The sequence below is a fragment of the Sorex fumeus genome, unplaced genomic scaffold (genome assembly GCF_029834395.1).
Source record: "Sorex fumeus unplaced genomic scaffold, SorFum_2.1 ptg000002l, whole genome shotgun sequence".
Lineage (NCBI taxonomy): Eukaryota > Metazoa > Chordata > Mammalia > Eulipotyphla > Soricidae > Sorex > Sorex fumeus.
The window spans coordinates 41,341,012-41,364,333 of NW_026606059.1; the positions used below are offsets into that span (position 1 = coordinate 41,341,012).

At 38.2% G+C, this 23,322-nt stretch overlaps 1 protein-coding gene across 1 annotated transcript in view; it reads left to right on the forward strand.

Annotated features, from left to right (window-relative positions):
- COL22A1 (collagen type XXII alpha 1 chain) overlaps nt 1–23,322 on the forward strand; it is a 266,878-nt gene that overhangs the window by 136,883 nt on the left and 106,673 nt on the right. Inside the window, exons 35-39 of the mRNA XM_056112005.1 lie at nt 1,278–1,331; nt 3,051–3,104; nt 5,200–5,304; nt 7,682–7,726; nt 21,789–21,866. Coding sequence (XP_055967980.1) covers nt 1,278–1,331; nt 3,051–3,104; nt 5,200–5,304; nt 7,682–7,726; nt 21,789–21,866 — 336 coding nt within the window. The remainder of the gene's footprint in view (nt 1–1,277; nt 1,332–3,050; nt 3,105–5,199; nt 5,305–7,681; nt 7,727–21,788; nt 21,867–23,322) is intronic.

Sequence of the window (23,322 nt, forward strand, 5' to 3'; positions counted from 1 at the left end):
ATGCTCAGCCCTGATCCAAGCAGGCTTGGAGATCTCAGCCCCGGGACCCACATGCCTTTGTTCCTCTGCTGGTACCTTCATGCGTGTGGAGAGGGGTCTCAGCATGGTGGTGGATAGTTCTGGATGTCTTTGGCTGCCAGAGCCCTGGTCGGGGTGGGGAGGGAAACTCAACCCACTCCCCTCCAAGGGGTCCCATCTAGGACAGCCAGGCACGGGGGCAGGATACTCTGCGCTGTTCTCTCCAAGCCTGCTCGGATCAGAGCTTAGCATCCTCCACCCAGATTCTCCATATTCCAGTAGGCAGGGGTCACACCCACCAACTGGCCTCCTGGCGCCGTGTAATCCCATCAACAGCCAAGACCCAGAGACTATAAAACCCAGCTCCTGGAAGAGAATGGTGCAGTGTTAAGTTCAAATCAAATCAAATCAAATCCTCTAGGTGGCAGAATTTTCCCATCGAAGCCAGCGCACACAAACGCAGGCACACACACATACTTTGGCTTTCCTGCTTCTTTTGCCCTCTGGGAAGCTGGAGCCTTTAGAGTGAGGTGATCTCTGGGGCTGATTCGTGTCTCTGCCAACTGCTTTCTTCACCACTGCAGGGTGTTTTCTCTTCAACTCAATTCTGAACAATTTGTTCCATATAAGTGTTTCCTTTCTTCCATGTGAATTTAAGATAAAAATCACCCCCAACCTAAGATCCTCTACCATGGCAGTGCCTGGCAGTCCTTTCTGTTTCTCCTTCTCCCATCCCTCCACATCTATCTCCTCTGTGTTTTGGTCTTAAGAACTTTACAGAATTTACCTCCCATCCTTATATCGGGCTGGAGGAATAGCACAGTGGGCAGGGCATTTGCCTTGCACGCAGACCACCAGGTCAACCCAAGTTCAATTCCTCCAGCCCTCTCAGAGATCCCAGCAAGCTACCAAGAGTATCTCGCCCACACAGCAACGCCTGGCAAGCTACCCATGGCATATTCGATACGCCAAACACAGAAACAAGTGTCACAATGGAGACGTTATTGGGCGCACTCGAGCAAATTGATGAACAAAAGGAGGACAGTGCTACAGTGCTATCCTTATACCAGGATCCCACTCTCTCTGGATTGACTATAATGCTCAATATTGAAGCCCTTGATCTCACCCTTAAAGGTCATGGCTGTTTAGAAGTGGTTTGGACAATCCAGCATGACATGAATCAAGGCTGGGAGAAAGACTGGGATAATTTCTTATAGTAAAATCAAAGGGTCTTTCTAAATGTCTTCTGCTTTACATAGGGCACTCCTGGACTTGTTGGTGCCCCTGGTCCCAGTGGCCCCCCAGGAAGTATGGTGAGTAACAGGGGTATGAAAGTGGAACAATGATAGCACTGGATGTGGATCCACAATACCCATTTACCTAATTAATAAGTTGTCCTTCCTGAACCTCAGGGATATAGATGTTCTTCTATTTTACAAAGGGAATTTTAATGTCCCAATAAATGTCACATAAAAAGCTACCAATATAAGATCCCAAGTATCTTATTAGGACTCAGGGATACATGAAATTTTTGAAACTTCGGGAAGCCTGTAAATGTCACTGATGCTAAGATTTGCATCATAATTTGCTTTAAGGGACCGATGAACCTAATGAAGTCAAAGGGATGTTTAGAAATTTGCATTCTAATCACAACTCTGCCTTCACAGGCCTCCAGATCTCTCTTTCTTTCCTTAAGGCCTCCACAATTTTATCTTCATATTAAAGACAATGGGTTGAGTTGACTTACCTTTAACATCCCAGGACATTTAACACAATGAAATTAATTCTCAGTATGTGGCCTGAGGTATCTGCTAATGGACTAGCTTTAAGATCCACCATGGATATTGATTTTTGACTTTAATTCATTCAATAAAACACCCAGTTGTACATAGTCAAGTTCAGCAGAGAATTTGTGTTCCTAAAATAGAATGAGGTCAGTTCTGGTCAGTCATCCACCTTTATGGATAATAATCTGGCGATTTAAAAGTCAAGTACTGTACATTTATACAAATCAAAGACTATATTAAGTGGTTTATGTATGTTAAATTGCTTAATCCAGCAATCCTGGGAATTGCATGTCATTGTTGCCAGTTTGCACAGGAGGAAATAGACGTATGGGGAGACGGAGTCATAACTGTAATAGTTTGCACAGATTTTGCTATAGCATTGTCCATATCACTACAGTGGAAATAGCAGCCAACCCTGCATTTGTCTGCCTGAGAATTTTTTTATGGCCTTTAGAAACTGTCCAGGCACATGACATATGACCAGTAGCACCAACAAATAGTCCTGAGAAACAAGTTGTATATGTCTGAGCTTCTTTGTCCTGGTGTTCATCTTACATATGTCCCAGGAGGGGGTGTCTATCACACAGATATGTCACTACCTGCTTGTAACACTTTTTTCCCCACCTGAACCTTGTTCAAAATCAACCTTCAGGAAGGTGCAGAGACACTGGCGAGTAAAGTTTCTGATGCAAGAACAAGCTCTTAGGCTCTTTCTTGAGGTCTGCCCTACAAGGAACCTTCCTTTTCCTCTCCTACCAAGGAGTGGGTCAGAGCCTCATGTTTGGGTCCCGGATGTGCCACAGTGCACATGCAGTGGTGCCAGGAGGGTTAGGGTTATTTAAGACAAAGGGCATTATCTGTACTGGACACCATAATGTCCAAAAGTAGAGAGAGAGTATGAGGAGAAATTGCCTGCTATCGAGGCAGGGGGAGGATGGGAATGGGGGGGGGTACACTGGGGAGATTGGTGGTGGGGAATATGCACTGGAGGAGGGATGTGTGTTTGATCATTGTATGAATGTAACTCAAACATGAAAACTTGTAACTGCATCTCACAGTGATTCAATAAAATAGCAATAATAAAAAAGACAAAGAGAAGTATTGCTGCGGAGTCTATTAGGAATGAGGAATGAATAGAATAAAGCTGGTGCCATTGACTTAAAGGCACATAATAACTCTTTTCTATCAAGATAGACAGGGACTCCTGTCTGTCTTGAAACTCACATGTTGATAACATTTTTTCAGGGTCCTCCTGGCATCAGAGGCCCCCCTGGAAAAGATGGTGAGCGTGGGGAGAAGGTAAGACACACAGTGCTTGTTTCTAACCCTGGCTTCCTCTTAATTTAATGCACCAGCTTATCCACCCCCAAATCTTACTGACCCTTATATTTCATTGAGTGTATCAGTCTAAGATGCTATTTTATATTTTGAAAACATTATAAATGAGGTGCTGATAATTTGAATGGAGGTAACCAAGAATATGTGAGGTTTGTGGATTAATTGAGCAGACAAGAAAAAAATCAGGGGGCTGGAGTGATAGCACAGCGGGTAGGACATTTACCTTGTACGCGGCCAACCTGGGCTCAATTCCCAGCATCCCATATAGTCCCCCTGAGCACGGCCAGGAGTGACTCCTGGGTGCAGAGCCAGGAGTAACCCCTGTGCATAGCCAGGTGTGACCCAAAAAAGGGGGGAAATCACATACAACCTCTAGGGGGAGCCAAACACCTCCATTGTGTGAGCAGAAATCCCTGGTGAGAGCCAAGACCTGAGGGTAAATTTGGGAGGGAGCCTTAAGTGGTTGTTAAGAGAACCTAGCCAACACTGACCCTCTCATTGTCCAGTGGCTGGTTTGGGACTGGGGAAGCTCATCCTGCCCTAGTTTTGGGAAACTATTCTCTCTAGTCCTGTCTCTGATCATCTGCCCATGCGCACTCACTTCCTCTTTATCTGTGAGTATCTGATGACATGGCCTTGCTCTTAAACCCAAGGGAACTCTTTCTGGAAGAATCTGTGACTAAATCCTCTTTCCTCAGCCAGAGCTAGCATATGGGGGTTGTAAGATTTGTGGTCATAAAGGTAAGCGTTTGCTTGGCGTGAGCTCCAGCTCACTCATCAAATCCTGGCATTCTTTGTCCTTGCACTCCCCTCTCCCCTCCCCACTCTCTCACCCCTTCCCTGAAGTTCTATGGTGGGGAGATTTGATCCTTAGAATTCCAACTCTGAGTATTGGATGTCTGAGAGATTTAAGAAAGTGCTATATATCTTGTCTAAATGAAGTAAAGACATGTTATCTAATAGAGATTTACAACAAAGAAATGCAGTATTAGAAATTGACAAGTTATTGGCTCTCTTATAAAGATTAAGAAGAAATGTAGTGGGTCCGAGAGATAGTACAGTGTGTAATGTGCTTGCCTTTCAATGCTATAGACCTGGGTTTGATCCCTTAACCACATATGGTATCTTGAGTATCTTCAGGGGTGATCCTTGAGCACAGAGCCAAGAGTAAACCCTGAGCATCACTGGGTATGACCTCAAAATTGATATTAAAAAAATTAAAACGAGGTAGAAAATGAAGGGACACCTATAAGTCACTCATTCAGTAGATTCCTGTCCTGGGTGGACTTTTTTTCACTAGAAACCCAATTATGGCCATCTTTTAAAAACAGTATCACAGACTACATGGATTAAAGAGCAGAAATGGACTCTCTCCATTCTCATTCTGTCTGAGAGTTCTAAATCAATGTGGAATCAGGATTGTAAAAGACTATCTCTTCCAGGCTTCTCTCTTGGATTATCAATGACTACCTTTCCCAGTGTCTTTATATTGTCTTCTCACTACATACCTATGTCCTAATTTCTCCCTCAAATCTCATGCCAGTCATCCTGGGTTAGGGACCACCTTGAGTTTAACCTCATCTTAACTAAATTATTTATCTCAATAATTATTTTTAAAACTAGGTCTAGGGCTAGTCCTTGAGGGAAGGCAAGTCTAATCTGTCACTGTCACTGACTGTCACTGACCTCCTGTTGTTTATCGATTTGCTCGAGCGGGCCCAGTAACGTCTCCATTGGAGACTTTGTTGTTACTGTGTTTGGCATATCGATCACGGGTAGCTTGCCAGGCTCTGCCGTGCGGGCGAGATACTCTCGGTAGCTTGCTGGGCTCTCCGAGAGGGGCGGAGGAATCAAACTCGGGTCTGCCATGTTGGCTGCGTGCAAGGCAAATGCCCTACCAATCTATTACACATTTTATGCTGTACCTCTTTGTCCTCAGAACAGGTTTTTTTAAGCATCCAGGGAATCCTACCAACCTACTTTTCTTGGCTCACCATTGAAAAAGTTATGCTGTACTTGGTATTAATCCTGAAAACTGACCTAATTTCCATTTCAGGGGTCAGCAGGTGAAGAAGGGAGCCCAGGACCAGCTGGCCTCAGGGGTGATCCTGGTGCTCCTGGGCTCCCCGGACCTCCTGGGAAGGGGAAAGATGGAGAACCAGTAAGTATTTGGTTCAAGGATTTCTCTGAAAACTTCTCAAAGAAGGTCAATTAGCTAAAATTTGGAGAAACTGAGTGGTAATCTGAAGTTGGGCTGTCTATGAAAGGGTGTGATTTATGGTGGGGAAAGCAGTATGTTCTAGTATGTTTCAGGCATTGTCACTCAGTGTTGTGTGCCTCTTATTCTGTGTCAGGCTATGGAGTAGATCACAGGGAAACAGAGATGATAAAGTGTGATATTGAGATGTTACAAGACTACAAAGCAGACAAGCACAGCTCAGGACAACCTTACGCATGCACATAAAGGAGGATTCCTTGGTCCATATATAGAGTTGAGGTACACTAGAGAAGAAGAAAAATTTCTAAAAGGAATGTTTTTTTGCATAACAGCATAATGAATGGATTCCAGGCAGAAGGACAGAAGACTTATATGTGTAAGCAATAAGGATGTTGCAAATATGAATATTTGTAGCTATTCTATAATCCTGAACATATAGTGAGAGGTATTAGTAAGTTCTGCTGCAGAGAAAAGAACTCTAGAATCTCTGTGGTTTAATAGAAGGTCTTTGTTTCACATGTTGGCATTTGTGATTTGATTAACTGTTCTTATCCCCTAAGGATCTTGTTCGCAGAATGAAAGGATTCACAGTTAAAAAAATGTTTCTGATTGCTGAGAAACACAAAGAATCATTTGCCTGTATGTGACATGCATCAGTCACATTTGCTTATATGCCATTTTTCAAAGTCAGTCTCAAAACTGCCCCATATCAATCTGGCACATGTGTTTATTGCACCCTGGGGAGGTCTTGTCTGTTAGTTCATTGTGAGCAAGTGGACAAATATAATCCTCTCATAGGAATAATACTGAAGAGTTTGGACCAATAATAAAATCTACCTCAGCATACCGATTCTAGGTTCTGTACTAGACTCTGAAGACTCGTATATTTGACAATGTCACTCTCAGAAGCTCACAAGGTAATAAGGCCAAAGAGACTCAGAGAGACTCAGTTCAAGTCAGAACAATGTACTATGTGTAACCTTGCACAAAGGACTCAATTTCTCTGTATCCCAATCCTTGCTCTTTTATTGTCACTATAAATTTTCTTAAATTCATAAAAATAAATGATGATGCTATCTTGTTTCCAATCATTAAGTGAAAAGATGTGCATACATCAGTAGAGCATGGTACTGCATTCATTTTTATTACGTTAACTAGGGTAGCATTAGCATTCTCTATGTACCAGTTACGGATAGTCTTATACAATTATCCTGAGAACGACTACCATTTATATCTTCGCTCAGGATTCTTTCCAAAAATACTATAAACTGGTGGCTTATTAAAAAAAACTATTTTTCACAGTTCTGAAAGCTGGAATTCTAAGTTCAGGTTTTGGAGAGTGAGAAAACTCCCAAGTCTCAGACTGCTAACTTCTTGTTATGTCCTGATGTAATAAAATCCTTTTGTACAGTTGAGCTGGAGCTGGAGTTCTTTTCAACTGTATTAATTAGGATCCTGTTTTTATAGCATAATCATCTTCCAAAGACCCTACCTCTTAATATCATGGCATCAAGATTGCATATAGTAAATTGGGTGGGAGTTTGCAGACATATTCAGATCATAGCAGTATTGTTAGCACTATTTTATACATGAGGAATATGAGGTTCAAAAAGATGAGTCACTTGCCAAAGTCAGTTTCTAGAAAGTGGGAGAGTTTTGTTATTAATACATCTGAGACTGTACTCACTCTTCCCTTTTTTGTTTTTGTTTTAGTTTTTTGTTTTTTGGCCACACTCAGCAGTTCTCAAAGCTTACTCCTGGTTCTGCTCTCAGGTTTACTACTGGCAGGTTCAGGGGACCATATGCATTCCAGGGATCTAGCCTGCATCAGCCACATGCAAGGCAAGTGCCCTACCTGCTGTACTAATTCTCTGGCCCCCAGTGCTCAAGCTTCTTGATTTATTCTGACTCTTGGTTTCAGTACTTCCCAAAGGGAGGCTTGTGGTTTTACTTCTAGTCCTTTATGTTGCATCTCACAAACCTTTTCACTCTAAAATTGAAGAAGTTTCCTCCTGTGTCTGCTGGTAATAACAGCATGCATAGTTAGCACAAACGAGTGCAGTCATTGGAACTGGATGAGCCAGATTTCTCCATCCATCCTATATCTGTTCTTGACAATACTTGGGAAAGAGAAATAGGGATTTGTTCAAGGTCACACAAGATCAGAATTCACACACTTTGTTTCCCTTGTACAAGAGTGGTCATGAGAACCAGAATTTTATCTGGGATCCATCAGTATATAGCGTACCTACCTTGGCCTGTGATGGGAAAATGCTCACTGGTGATCATATGGTTACCTTTCTATGGTTTATTTCCTCAGGGACTTCGTGGACCACCTGGATTACCTGGGGCACTTGGAATCAAGGTAAGTGCTTATTTAACACATAGTGTATGCTCTGAGTTTTACTGAGAAAGGTACTGTAGACAGTTTTATTGTAAACAACCCATGACACATTCCACTTGATGAAAGAATATGTTCATCACATTTCATTTGATGAAAGAATATGATTCAAACTGTGCTATTGAAGTAATTGTCTTACAACTGGCTATTAATAATTATTTTCTAATTAAATGCATTTACAAGATATAGTCTTTCAATCATCATAGCAATGAATCTCAGCAGTTACAGTACCATTATGATTTTGATTACTAATACCAATTTATTGTTATTTAGCATAAAATCATTTGTCATTTGCATTGACTTGAATAGAAATCATGTAGGTGGCAAATTCTGACTCCACAGATCCCTTTGTTCTAGTGACTATCCCGCTTTCAAATTTCAGTGCCTCCTACCAAGTGCTTGGTGTGAAGTGGAAAATAATGGGGGGAAATGATGAACATTGTCAAAAGATATCACCTGAAATATGTGTTCACTTATACCAATCTGTTATCAATCTCAGGAGGGGAGGTGGGGAATGATCATATATCTAAGCACCCAGGATCAAAGGAAGAACACTTGGTAAATAGCATTCACCTCTCAACTCTTTTGTAACCACATTCTTAAAACACATACACATACACATACACACACACACACACACACACACACACACACACACCTTTGTGAGTGAGCTAAAATGCTTCCCAAATCCATCGTTAGGCTGACCAATTCACCCATAAACTCATTTATACTTCTATAGAAAGTGCATTTGTTAATTTATTGCATATCCATATATCCATGAGCTTCTGCCATGGGTCATTGGACAGTAGGGCAAGCATATAGGTGGTATATTCCTAACCCTCCTACAGCTTGTGGTCTTCGAGAACGTAACAAGCAGCCAAAGTATTTAAGTGCTAGGAAGAAAGCACAAGTGAGCCCAGAGGAGACAATTGACACAGCCTGGTTTGACTGAAGAAAGGTTTGTGAAGGATGTGATGCTTTTTCTGATTTAAAAATCAAAATTTTAAAAATGATTTTAAAAATGCAAGTAGCAGGTGGAAGAGGAAGAAAGGGAGTGAGGAGTTCTTATGAATCATAACATGAAAGACATTGGGAGAAGAAATATTGTACTCGAAATGAGGATATACAGTTAAATGTAACTACATCTTATGGAAATTATATAACCAATTCAAATGCACAAACTAAAATTTTCATAAAATAGTCACTTATTAATATTAGAATGTTCTGTGCTTTTATTTAATATGTACATTAAAATCACGGGATATATAATTTCTAATTGCTTTTTACTGACTATGTTTTTGAAAAAAAATTAAAATTCTTTTATGTCTTCAATATTATTGCATATATTTCTTAGAGCCATTTTCTGCTTCAACTACCACTTTTCTAAAGCATATCATTATCCATCCCAGTGGAGTAATTTAAGAAAAAGCACTTTTGGAATCCATATTTTCTGTTATTTCTACAAGTTATATCCTGGGCCATGAATTCCAGTCACTTAATATTAAGAGAGTTTCCCTTTTCCATTTTACCTTTAATACTATAACTGCATCTTTAGGATCTCAGCACCATAATAATAGAGAATTGTGTTTTTAAGACTTGTGTTAAAAAGTCTAATTTAAAATAATGTATAATTTACAGCACCATGAATAATTGCTTTAACCATATTAAAAGCCAGCCTAAACTATACTGTACTACCTTAAATTGGAAATACTTCCTTCTATTTCAAATGCAAAATTTGTAAACATATGATTCATTTTGATATATAAAGCTGTAAATAAGATGGGATTTAGAAACAAATGTTCGAATAGTCAATTGGCATTAAGAAGGTAACTTGGAATTCAAAAAGATCTTTATATGGAATTTGGGCTGCTGGGAGAGAGGAGTTAAAAGGCTGCCTCTGAGAAGAGATAATTACAAGAAAAGTGCATGCAATAGAGGTTATGCTGGCGCTATCCATGGTGCTGAGTGAGAAACGCTTTAAAGAATTAGGAAGGTTTTATTATGGCAATCCATTCAGGCCTAATTGCTTATAACTGACAGAAAAATGAGCAAATTTGATTTTCCTTATAATGAGTGACACTTATTATGTTGCGTGATATACGTAAATAGTATTTGTATTTGTACATACTTTCTATAGAAGTAAATTCATTTTCAAATTCAACTGCCTACAAGATAGATTACTATAAAGCAAGTTTATACATTTTATGAGATTATTCACTTTTTATGTATAAATAAGTAAATAATTAGCCTCTTAAGAAATTCTTTAGACAAGCATAATCTTACTATGCATGGTGTTGCTTCATAAATATTCTTCTTTTTCTGTAACCCCATTTCCTCACACATTTTCTCCTGGAGACGTTGGCTTAGAATGTCTTGCAGTAAATATAGAGAATAAAGTTAATAGTAGAAATTATAGCTCCTATGCTTTTTATTTCTCAAGACTCACAAAATCCATGGTTTTGCTGATAGAACATTGAGGTTATTTGTTTGTTTTTACCTTGGGGACCTTTTGTAAATGTTTCAGTTCATTAAGCTATAGTGTTCCTTTAGGAAAATTGTTTTCTCCCAGTGGCACATAAACATAAAAATGAGTCAGGTCTGTCAGAATAGAGTAATCTATCACTGAGTTCTGGCTGGTCTGGGCAAGTTCTATCAAATACCCTCCCTTATTAAAATCTGATGGACACCAATGGAATAATACAGTACTTGAAAAATGTTAATATGACATGCATTTTTTTTCTGGCATTAACTAAAATGTGTGTATAAGGCTTCACCTATGCCAGGCAATAAAATGAGCTGGGAATATTAGACGTACAGGTTTTTACAAGCTTAATCCAACATGGAATCTGGATCATTTTAGGTACTTTATCAATATTTGTTGAATTGATGGATAAATGATTGACAGATTTATACCTTTCTTAAAAATGTTGAAGTGCTGCGATTTACAGCACTGTTAAACATTGGGTTTCATTCTTACCATCCCCTTCACAATGTTTCTGCTTGCCTCCATCATTGTCTCAGGGTCCCTTCCCATTTCCCTTCTACCTCACATCCTTAGTAAGCTTGGATCTGTAGACCAGTTCTCAGGTTCTGTTACTTTCAACTACTTGTTATTCCTTACTATGCTTCTTTATATCTAAAATCTGACTGATTATCTGGCATCTGTCCTCCTCCTTCTGACTCATTTCACTTGATATTTTATCCTCTAATTCCAACCACAAAGTGACAAATTTTATAATTTTGTTTTTTCTCATAGATGATTAGTACCACATTGTATATATACTACAGTATCTTTATCCACTTCATCTTGGGCACCTAGGTTGTTTAAACAGGTGCCCAAGTTTAAACAGATCTGTGATCTTTGCTATTTTTATATAGAAGCCAGAAAGCCATATGACAAAACATAAGAGGACAATATTTAAGATTAATGAAGATATATAAAAATATCTAGAGGAGTTACTGGAATTCGGCCCATTATTTTACTAGTTTTAGCATTAACATATGCCTCAGAAACCTGAGCCCTACAAAAGCAGGATGAGAACACTATTTGTGTAACCCAAAGAGGAATCAAAAGAGGTATGCTTGGAGTATCACACTTCACAAGTGAGAGAAGGCATCTGGAGTTCCAACCTCCATCGATGATCAAAGATCAGGGATGCTGACTCATTTGCCAAGTCATCGAAAATCAGATGGGCCAGACGCATAATGCAATTTGGAGACAAACACTAGACTATAGCCGTTACCAACCAGATTCCAGGGTATGTCAAAAGAACACCTGGTCGCCCACCTAGAAGATGGTCTGAATTTTTGTTAAGACCCTGGATGAACAGTTTGATGCTCTTCATGTTCCTGGAGCGAGCAGATACCATGGGGCTACACTAACACGTGATAGGGATAAATGGGGACATTACTGGTGCCCACTCGAGAAAATAGATGAACAATGGAATGAAAAGTGACAAATGATCTAGAGGAGTAGATAAAGATTGGAGAAGAGGTGAAGTTATCTAAATGAAATGGTCGTGATAAATCTTAATTGGCAAGTCAATGTTTGAAGTTTAGATCACCGAGGGAAAAGCTTTCAGAGTTAGGATAAGTGCATGTTCAAGAAGCACGGAAGTGGTTCTTCTTCCTCCCCCAGCAAAGTCATCATTGGAACCCGGAACTTGGCTTTCCCTGCGTACGTGCCCCAGGCGTCCTCTAGGACCCTAGGATGCTCACCATCCCTGAGCCTCATCCTGTTCGTTCCCAATGCTGTGCCCAGTTTTCTTCCTCCCCCAGGGTGTATCCCCCCCAAAACCAGGTACTGATAGGGATCGTGGCCTCTTCAGAAGTGGGTGTGGCCTCTGGAGAACTGGGCATGGCCTAATTTTGGGCCAGCAGTCACTCACGTGGCTGCAGGTAATTTACTCATACCCAGAAATCTCATGTAAAATCTCAGTCTCCACAGCTCCACACCAACATGAAGAAACAATGCAAATCCCCACCACAAGGTGAAGATGATGAAAAGACTCCAGAAGCCTCATTAAGTTCCTTTCAGAGAAAGAATTCAGATATGAAGTAATGAAGATGTTCAATTAACTCAATAAAACAGTGAAACAGATATCTGGTAACTTAAAGGAGGACATGAGAGAAATAATCGAGAAAATACAGGAAGAAAAGAGAGCAGAAATTGGAAAGCTATGCACAGAAATATCACGAATAAAAGGTTCGGTAGATGAAATAAAAAACTCATTCTGTGCCCTCAACAGTAGAACGGCCACAGCTAAAGACAGAATCAGTGAGCTGGAAGAACAGCTGCAGAAAGCTTACATATAATAACAAACAATGGCAAGAGACCTCAAACTAGCTCTAAAGCAAATCAGAGTCCTAAGAGATGATTCTAAAAGGAACAAGATTAGAATCATTGAAGTACCAGAAGGTCAGGGAAACAATACCAATGAAATAGCCACGATTAAACAAATCATTGCTGAAAAGTTCCCAGAGCTGGACAATGCAGCCATTCAGATTCAAGGAGCCTGAAGGGTGCCAACTAAAAGAGACCCTAAAAATAACACTCCAAGACATATCAGAGTTACAATGATGGATGCCGCAGATAGAGACACAATACTGCAAGCATCAAGGTCAAAGAAGGAAATCACATACAAAGAAACACCCCTTAGATTCACAGAGACCTATCTGAAGAAACCCCCCAAGCCTGAAATCAATGGTGGGTTATAGTGAAAAAACTCACTGAAATGAATGCTTCACCAAGGACACTCAAACTGACTAACCTCTCACTCAAACTCGAAGAAATGGTACACTATTTTGTGGATAAACAACAGCTCAGGAACTTCATAGACTCAAAACCAGACCTAAAAGAAGGGCTAAAGCAGCTACTATAAAACAAAACAAACCCTACAAGTACAACAGATGACTCAAAAACCCATGACAATAATCTCTCTCAACATCAACAGACTAAATTCACCAATTAAAAGACAGAGTGGCAAAATGCATTCAGAAACAGAACTCAACATTCTGCTGCCTAAAGAAAGTCACCTGAATAGTCAGAACAAACAAAGACTCTTTTCAAACCATGATGCACTGAGAATAGAAGTGAATCACACACAGACATGAAGAACCAAATCAAACACCTGGAAATTAAACAACTCAATGTTGAACAACGATTGGGTCAGGAAGGAAGTCAAGGAAGAAATCCAAAGATACTTGGAAACAAATGATAATGAAGACACGAGCTACCAGAACCTATGGGATGCAGCTAAAGCCATGTTAAGGGGAAAATTTATAGCTCTGTAAGCATTTCTTAGAAAGGTAGAAAGTCCCCACATAAACAACTTGACTTCTCAGCTCAAAATCTTAGAAAAGGATCAACAAAAGGAGCCCAAATAGGCAGAAGGAAAGAGATCATAAAACTTAGTGCAGAAGTCAATGACATGTAAACCAAAAAAAAATATCTGAAAGTTCAATGCAATGAAGAGCTGGTTCTTTGAGAAAATAAACAATATATATAAACCACTATCACAACAGAAACCAAAGAAATTCAATAGATCATCAGAGACTACTTTGAAAGTCTTTATTTCACAAAACAAGAGAACCTAGAAGAAATGGATAAATTCCTGTATTCCTATAATCTCCCAAGGCTGAATCAAAAAGATCTAGAGTATGTGAATAGTCCTATTAACATCAAGGAAACTGAAACTGTAATGAAAAGTTTTCCCAAAAACAAAAGCCTAGGTCCAGATGGATTCACTAGTGAATTTTTCCTAACATTTCAAGAGAAGAGGACCCATTGCCAGTTCTTCTCAAGCTTTTCCAGGAAGTTGAAGAAACAGAAACTCTCCTAAATAGTTTCTATGAAGCCCATATCTCTTTAATAAAAAAGGAAACAAAGACACCACAAGAAAAGAAAACTCCAGGCTGATATCCCTGATGAACATGGATGAGAAGATTCTCAGAAAATACTAGCAAATAGAATTCAACAACTCATCAAAAAGATCATACACCATGACCAAGTGGGATTCATCCCAGGGATGCAAGGATGGATTAACATTTGGAAATCAATCAATATAATCCATTATATCAACAAAAGAAAAGATAAAAGCATATGATCATATTAATAGATACAGAGAAAGCATTTGGCAAGATCTGCACTGTTTTATGATTGAAAACCCTCACCAAAATGGGTATAGAAGGGAATTTTCTCAATATAGTTAAAGCCATCTGCCACAAGCCTACAGCAAGCATCATCGTCAATGAGGGAGAACTGAGAGCCTTCCCTCTAATATCAGGGACAAGACAAGGATGCCCACTCTCTCCACTGCTGTTCAATATGTTACTGGAAGTATTTGCAATAGCGGTTAGACAAGAAAAAGATATTAAAGGCATTCAGGTAGGAAAGGAAGAAATAAAGTTCTCACTATTCTAATTTGATATGATACTATACTTAGAGAACCCTAAAATATTTACCAAGAAACTCCTAGAAGCAATAGACTTGTATAGTAAATTTGCAGGCTATAAAATCAATACTCAAAAGTCCATGGCTTTCCTATACGCAAATAGTGAAAGAGAAGAAAGTGACATGAAAAAACAACCCCATTCACAATTGTGCCGCAGAAAATCAAGTACCTAGAAATCAGCTTAACTAAAGAAGTAAAAGACCTGCAGAAAAAACCCTACAAAACGCTACTTCAGGAACTAAAAGAGGACACGAGGAAATGGAAGGATATCCCTGTTCATGGATCGGGAGAAATAACATTGTCAAAATGGAAATACTTCCCAATGCATTGTACAAATTCATTGAAATCTCTATAACAATACCCATGACATTCTTCAAAGAAATGGATCAAACACTCCTGAAATTCATATGAAGCAAACAGTCCCCATGAATTTAGCTAAAGCAACTCTTGGGAAAAAGAAAATGGGAGGAATCAACCTCCCTAACTCCAAACTCTACTACAAAGCAGTAATAATTAAAACAACATCGTACTGGAACAAAGGCAGAGCTGCAGACCAATGGAACAGGGTTGAATAGACTTACATCTCCCTCCAAACATATGGTCATCTAATCTTTGATAAGGGAGCAATAAATGTGAAGTGGAGCAAGGAAATCCTCTTTAACAAATTGTGCTGACAAAACTGGACAGCTACAGGCAAAAAAAAAATGGACGGATGATCTCTACCTAACACCATGTACAGAAGTAAGATCAAAATGGGTTAAAGACCTCAACATCATACCGGAATCCATAAGGTACATTGAAGACAAGGTTGGAAAAACCCTACACGCCATTGAAGCTAACGACATCTTCAATGATGACATGCCACTGGCCAAGCAAGTGAAAGCAGAAATAGAAAAATGGGACATCTTTAACTAAGAAGCTTCGGCACCTCAAAAGAAACAGTGACCACAGTACAAAGACAGTCTAAAGAATTGGAAAGGATATTTGCACAATATTCATCTGACAAGATGTTGATATCAAGGATATACAAATTAGTGTTTGAACTCCACAAGAAGAAAACATCCAACCCCATCAAAAAATGGGGTGACAAAATAAACAAATTTTCTCAAAGAAGAAATCTGAATGGCAAAAAGGCACATGAGAAAATGCTCTACATCACTAATCATCAGGAAGATGCAGATCAAAACAACAATGAGATATCATCTCACACCACAGAGACTGACCCACATCCAAAAGAACAAAAGTAACCGGTATTGGCACTGAAGAGACGAGAAAGGGACTCTCCTTCACTGATGGTGGGAATGCCGACTGTTCGGCCCTTTTTGAAAACAGAATGGACAATTCTCAAAAAATTAGAAATTGAGCTTCCATTTGACCCAGCAATACCACTTGTTGGAATATATCCCGGAGAGACAAAAAAATACAGTCAAAATGACATCTGCACTTCTATGTTTATTGCTATGCTGTTCAAAATAGCCAAAATTTGGAAAAAAAAACCCGAGTGCCCGAGAACAGATGGCTGGTTAAAGAAACTTTGGTACATCTACACAATGGAATACTATGCAGCTGTTAGAAAAGATGAAATCCTGAAGTTTACATACAAGTGATTCTACATGGAAAATATCATGCTAAGTGAAATGAGCCAGAAAGAGAGGGACAGGCATAGAAAGACTGCATGCATCTGGGGAATATAATGTAACAGAATGGCAGTCAAACACCCAAGAATAATTGAAATAAGTACAAGGAAGTCTGCTCTAGGATGGGGTGTGGGGGTATGAGGGCTACTAGGATCATTGGTGGTGAAGAAAGGGAACTGGTGGATGGATGGCTACTTGATCATTGTGTGACTGAAACCGAAGCATGAAAGTTTGTAAGTCTACAACTATACCTCATGGTGTTTCACTAATAAATAATAAATAAAAATAATAAAATAAAAAATAAAATAAAATAAAAAAGAAGCATGGGGGTAAACAGCAAAGATGAATTCAGTAACCAGTCTACTTATCTTGTGTAAATTAGGGTTTGTCTACTCATGTGCAGGAAACAAATCCTTGGTAAGAAAAGGTAGTTAAGATAAACAGAAAATAATAAAAGTTATTACATGTTAAAAACAGAAACTGAGGCATCAAAGACGGAGTTTTCTGACATTTGAGTATTTTGTTTACTTTATATTTTTATTTCTGTTAGCAAAATAATAATGCACTTGCATCATATGTTTTTCAAATGATTTTTAATAATGTAGATGGAAAATATGTAGAGTTCATCAATTGTAACTTAAAGAGGTTTCTAAGGGACAAAGAGATCATGTAATTTATATAAAGTCACGGGTTGACATGGTTCTGGACTTGACTATCAGTGGGGCCTGTTAACAATTAATCCACTTTCTGATGCTGGTGAGAGAAACAGCAGTGATCATAGCATTGTTTCTTCATCACAGTTTTTCTATATTTGTTTTATTTCTTGACTTCCTTTCTTTTTCCCACTCTCCTGTGCAAACTAATTAGATTTTTACATTTCCCAAGCTTTTCATACTTCCAAGAATCTGTTGTACTATATTATATTTGAAAACTAGAATGCAGCAATGGCAATATGAAGGAAATTACAAAATGTGAATTATCTATAGAGGCCAGGATGGAACATAGGTACACTGTGCCTCTCAGGGAATTAGAACCATATACAGCCCTGAAGAGTAAGAAACTATATTTTTGAACCCAGGTGAGAAATTTGTGTTTCCGTCGTATCTTTTACAAGAACTTTCCAATCCCTATTCTTCCCACCTGCTTTGAGTGAGATTTCGATTCTACCCTTAGTAGAGATTATTGAAAGTGGTAGAATTCTTGACTGAGTGAGAACTTCTGGACCCCAATCACTACTCACAATAAATAAAAAGTAAACTTTAATTAAAGAAATATGTAACTTATATACCCATCAAAGTAATTATCATACCTTGGGGTAAAAAATAGTACAGAGGCAATAACTTTGTGAAAGGTTGAAAATTCTGCCTTTCCCATTAGAAATGGTTGTTAGATTAGATGCAGACAGATGTTTCAAAGTTTTTTTTAATTGAGCTTTGGCTTACAAAAGTAACAATGCTGTTGCATTTTAGGGGTACTAAAGTGCCATTATATTCACACTGCAGTACATGAGACCCTTTCAGTTCCACCCAGCTAGCTCTTTGGAAATTTCAGTCTGTGGTCAGAGTTTGCATATCTGATTTAATTTCACTTGAATATATTCCTTGCTTATATATACACTACTTGTGCTTGAGATCTCCCAGTATTTGTCTTTCACTTGCATTGATTTTGCTTATCACAATATTCAAGTCCATCTATAATATAATAGAAATAATATTTCATCTTTTCATGTAATACTAATCAGTATTCACTGTGTATATATATATAATTATGTTAAGTCACTTTAATTTCTTCCCCTTGCTAATGGAGTTGTACTCAAAAATGTTTATGGGATTATTTGCCTATGATTTCTTTGGTGTATATTGTAGGATCAGACTAAAATTTACAGCTTTTGTGAATGATGTGAAAGTGTGGTCCAATTTAACTATTTAACTTGTGATATTCAGTTTTTCCATCGACTTTCCTTTTTTTTGTTTATGCTCGTGGTTATTTTGACATAAATTGATTATCTCATATAACATTTGATTAAATTGGGAACTCTCAGTTCTATTCTACTTTCTGATTGTTGATGGTCATCCTAATAGCACATTATTTAGTCTGCAAATATCCCCCACACACCTGATTTATTTTTATTTTTGATTTCTAGTATTATCTCATTGTGATCTGATATTACTTGAATCTTGTTATTATTTGAATATTGGTATTATTTGAATATTCATGGATTGTTTACATATATTTTGTTTCCTACCATGTGGTCTATGGTTGTGAATGTTTCATGTGCATTAGAATATAATGTTTATTAATATCTTTGATATTAGAGTGAAATAAAAAAGACTCCATTAAGTAGAGCTCTTTCAAATTCTCACAAGTCTGTTGTTTCCTTATTGATTTTCTCTCTATTTGATCGATGGTGAGAACAGACTATAAAATGTGCTGAATTTTAGATACAGAAGATCTAAAATTCAATACAGATTTCTCTTTAGTTAATTTATGCTCCAATTACTTCATATATATACATATTAATGTTCTTTCACTTGCTGAATATATACCAGTAAATGTTAAGCTCTGATAATTTGATCCTTAGATATTTTATGACATATAACTCCTCTGTTTCTTTTATCTTTTTTTAAAACATTTTTATTGAGTCACTGTGACACAGACCCCTACAAAACTGTTCATGATCGGATTTCAGTCATACATTGTTCCAACACCCGTCCCTCCACCAGTGTATATTTATCAGCACCAGTGTCCCCAGGTTTTCTCCCATCACCCCCCACCTTCACCCCACCTGTTCTTTTCTTCTCTCTCTCTCTCCTTTTGGGTGTTGTGGTTTGCAATATTGATTCTGAAAGGTTATCAAGAATATCCCTTTGCCTATTTTCAACCCTCAGATCTTGTCAAGTGTGATCATTCCCACCTATTATTGTCATACTGTTCTCTTTTCTATCTTACCTACCCCCAGCCCCACAAACACTGGTGGTTAATTCCAACAATTGACCAGTCTTCCTAAACCCTGTTTTCCCTGCCATAGATATTAAGGCTAATATCCATATAATAGATGACCTTCTATATATGTGTGTGTGTGTGTATGTGTGTGTGTGTGTGTGTTTATCACTGTATCACTGGCATCCCATTAATTAATCGAATTACTTGAGCAAGTGCTGGTAGCATCTCTATTTCTCCCAGCCCTGAGATTTTAGCAGCCTCTTCTTAACTCATCTTTATATATGTGTATGTATATATGTATATATGTGTGTGTGCATATATATATATATATATGTGAATGAATCACTGTGAGGAACAGTTACAGACTTACAAGCTTTTGTGCTTACATTTCAGTCATACAATGATAGAATACCCATCCCTCCATCAGAGCCCATTCTCTACCACCAATGATCCTAGTAGCCCTCATACCCTCGCACCCCATCCCCCCACCGTCTCTGTGGCAGGGCATTTTCTTTTGCTCACTCTTTCCCTTAGGGTGTTGTAGTTTGCAATAGAGGTTTTGAGTGGCCATCTTGTTTGGTCTGTAGTCTACTTTCAGCAAGCATATCAAATCCTGAGTGAGCCCTCCAAACATCTTTTACTTGGTGGTCCTTTCTCTATCTCAGCTGCCTTTCCCCCCAGTATGTGAGGCCAGCTTCCATCTTTTACCTTTTTATTTTGCTTGAAATCTTTTTTATGTGATATAAATATGGTAACACTTGCTTTCTCTTGTTTACCATTTGACAGTATGATTGTTTTCCAACTTTTCATTTTGAGCTCATGCATAATATTAAAATTAAAATAGGTCTTCCATAAATATCAGAACATTAAGTTCCATTTTCCAGTCAGTTTGACTGCTTCACTTTTTTGTTTTGAGTACAGTCCACTGATATTTAGTAAAATTTTTATAAAGTAATTGTCATTCCTCTCATGGATCTATAGTATATTTACAGTTTTTCTTCATTTTTTCTCTTATTTTCTCAGCTTTCATTTTGCTATCTCCTTTTGAATAGTGATCAAGTTCTATTTTAGGAAATTATTATTGAGATTCTTTAATATGAATAAATATAAACCTTAATAAACCAATGTGTTCCTATTAATAAGTTTTCACCTAAAATCAGTTTGTTGCACAGATCTCCTTGGCTTGTAGTAGCAACCATCTGAAGTGCTTTTCACTTGTTATACAAGGTACTCATTATAGATATTTTAAGTAATTTTATAAAAGAGGTCTAGCATTTCTATGTTAGCCTTGACTGAGAATCAAATGACCAAATACCGGACAACAGTTCTATTCCATACACAGAATCATTGGGATCATGCACTCTTACATTTTATTCAATAATTTATAAATTAATACTGTATACATTATTCTGTAATTGTTGCATTATACTGACTACATAGAATTTGTATTCACTCTGATACATGGATTTTGCCTCTAATCAAGTTCATTATATTGATGTAATAGAAATAGGCAACTATGCATAAAATTGGGATAGCTCAGGATTGTAAATACCTGCAGTGTATGTCAGATTTTTTTATTAGTTGTGACAGTATACACTTGTATTCAGAAGTTGAGGATTTTGAAATTGTGGATATGGAGATACGATATTTAAAAGAAACGGCAATTTTCTATTTTTTCTTCTTTTTTCTTTTTTGCATTCTTATCAAAGTCAATTGTGATAGGTACAAGAAAACAGTAACTCCCACAAGTACTGACTTGTGTTGTGTAGCACACACTGTGCCAAGAGCTCTATTTGTCTCATTTCTTTTTGATTAGCCATATGCTGATACCTAGCTCTTTTCATTACTGTCCACATGGAGATGAAGAAAGTGATGCTCAGGACCTTATCACTTTCTCAAGTCAAGAGTTAATGAGTGTTGAAGCTACAATTTCATTCCAGACACCTGACATCTAAGACAACACTGTATAAGCTACTTTTGAAAGAAATATTTTATTTTAATAGTTTCTGACCTTCTTAACATCTGGAAAAATGATTCACAAATTATAGACATTTTGAAATCTATTTATGAGTTTAAGAGTAAACTCTCTTATTTGGTAAGAGAGTTTAAAGTGTGGGCACACAGTAAAATTTGTGATGTCAGAATGGAAGCATGAGGAAAAAGCACCATCAAATTAGGAACTGTGTTCATGTTCATATTGGGAATAAAATTGCTATCACCACATTTGGAATTTTAATTAAGGCTGGGACACAGTCAGCTTTGAATTACTCATGATCATACAACAGTGGATTTGATGGTCCCTGTGTGTGGACCTGGGGGATGATACAATGGCTAGGTAAATTGTAGAAGGGTACATAGAAGCATAGATGTTGGAAAAGTTCTACATAAAGAAATGGGAAATTGGATGGACTTTGGGCCATATTCTCTTTTTATATCATTCCTTTCCTTCTAGAACTTATATCCTGATCTTGTTTCTCTCTTCTCTCTTTCTAGGGAGAACGAGGTCTGCCTGGAATTCCTGGCTCTCCTGGAAACCGTGGTGACCCAGGCATTGGAATTCCTGGCCCTCCTGTGAGTTCATATTAAAACAAACTTCCCTCAGCCATTTCCTGCTTGATTCGAGGGGAAGCCTGGGGGAACTCTTTTTCAAGACAACTTGTGTATATGATACTGATCCTTGCGTCTTGAAGTATAAATCTATCTACTATGACATCAGGACGATCACGACCATCCTGTTGTTTATCGATTGCCTCGAGCAGGCCCCAGTAACGTCTCCTTCGTCCTAGCCCTGAGATTTTAAAAAGTGCCATATTCTAGGCTCTTTCAGGGTTAGGAGAATGAGACCCATCATTGTTATTGTTATTTGGCATATTGGATATGCTACAGGGAGTTTGCCAGACTCTGCTGTGTGGGCAGGTTACATTCGGTAGCCTGCCAGTTTGTCCAAAGTAGGAATGAGATAATAAGATAATAAGGCATACTGTTTTATAAATACTGGATAGATTTCTAGTGGAAATGAGGTTTTTTTGATGGAGGATAAGTAAGCAAAGAGGAATAAGAAGATATAACTCAGCAAAATGCAAAAGCACAAAACTGGGGAAAATACTTACTGTCCAAATTCTGAAGAACCAAAATATAAGCAGTTAAAGGTTATATTTAGTACACTAATACAATAAGTTTGATAAGTGATGGAAGAACATATATTGGATATTCTAGTTCATCTGTGGCATATAAAGAAACAAAAAAGGGAATAGGCATCCTCAAATGAGGACAAACCCTTGAATTTTTTGTGCTTGAAATAGTAACATTTATTTTTTATTAAAAAACACATCAAAAAGTAAAAAACATTTTCCAAATATGACCATTTTTTACTCAAACTATCATTCAAGATGGTTTCTGGGGACATACATATAAGCACACATACAGATAAGTAAGTAAAGGCCCTCCCGTTGATCATCGATTTGCTCGAGCGGGCCCAGTAACGTCTCCATTGGAGACTTTGTTGTTACTGTGTTTGGCATATCGAATACGTCACAGGTGGCTTGCCAGGCTCTGCCGTGCGGGCGAGATACTCTCGGTAGCTTGCCCGGCTCTCCGAAAGGGGCGGAGGAATCGAACTCGGGTCAGCCATGTTGGCTGCGTGCAAGGCAAACGCCCTACCGCTGTGCTATCGCTCGCGCGCACATACAGATACAAATAAAATTTATTTTAGCTGGCAAGCTCACAACAGAGACATTACTGGTGCCTGCTCAAGCAAATTGATGAACAACGGGAGGACAATGCTACAGTGCTATAATTCATGATTTATTAATTTCTTATCTGATTATTTGGTTTATCATGACACACTCATGCTGCAGCAAACTTCATGACCTTATCAGTTTTTTTCCAACTGCATAATATTCAATTCTGTGTGCATAGACACACATGCATATGTATGTATATATAAGTATGTATGTATATATATATCACAAAATCTTGACCCACTCATTGGACATTTGTGTTGTTTACATAGGTTGGTTATTGAACT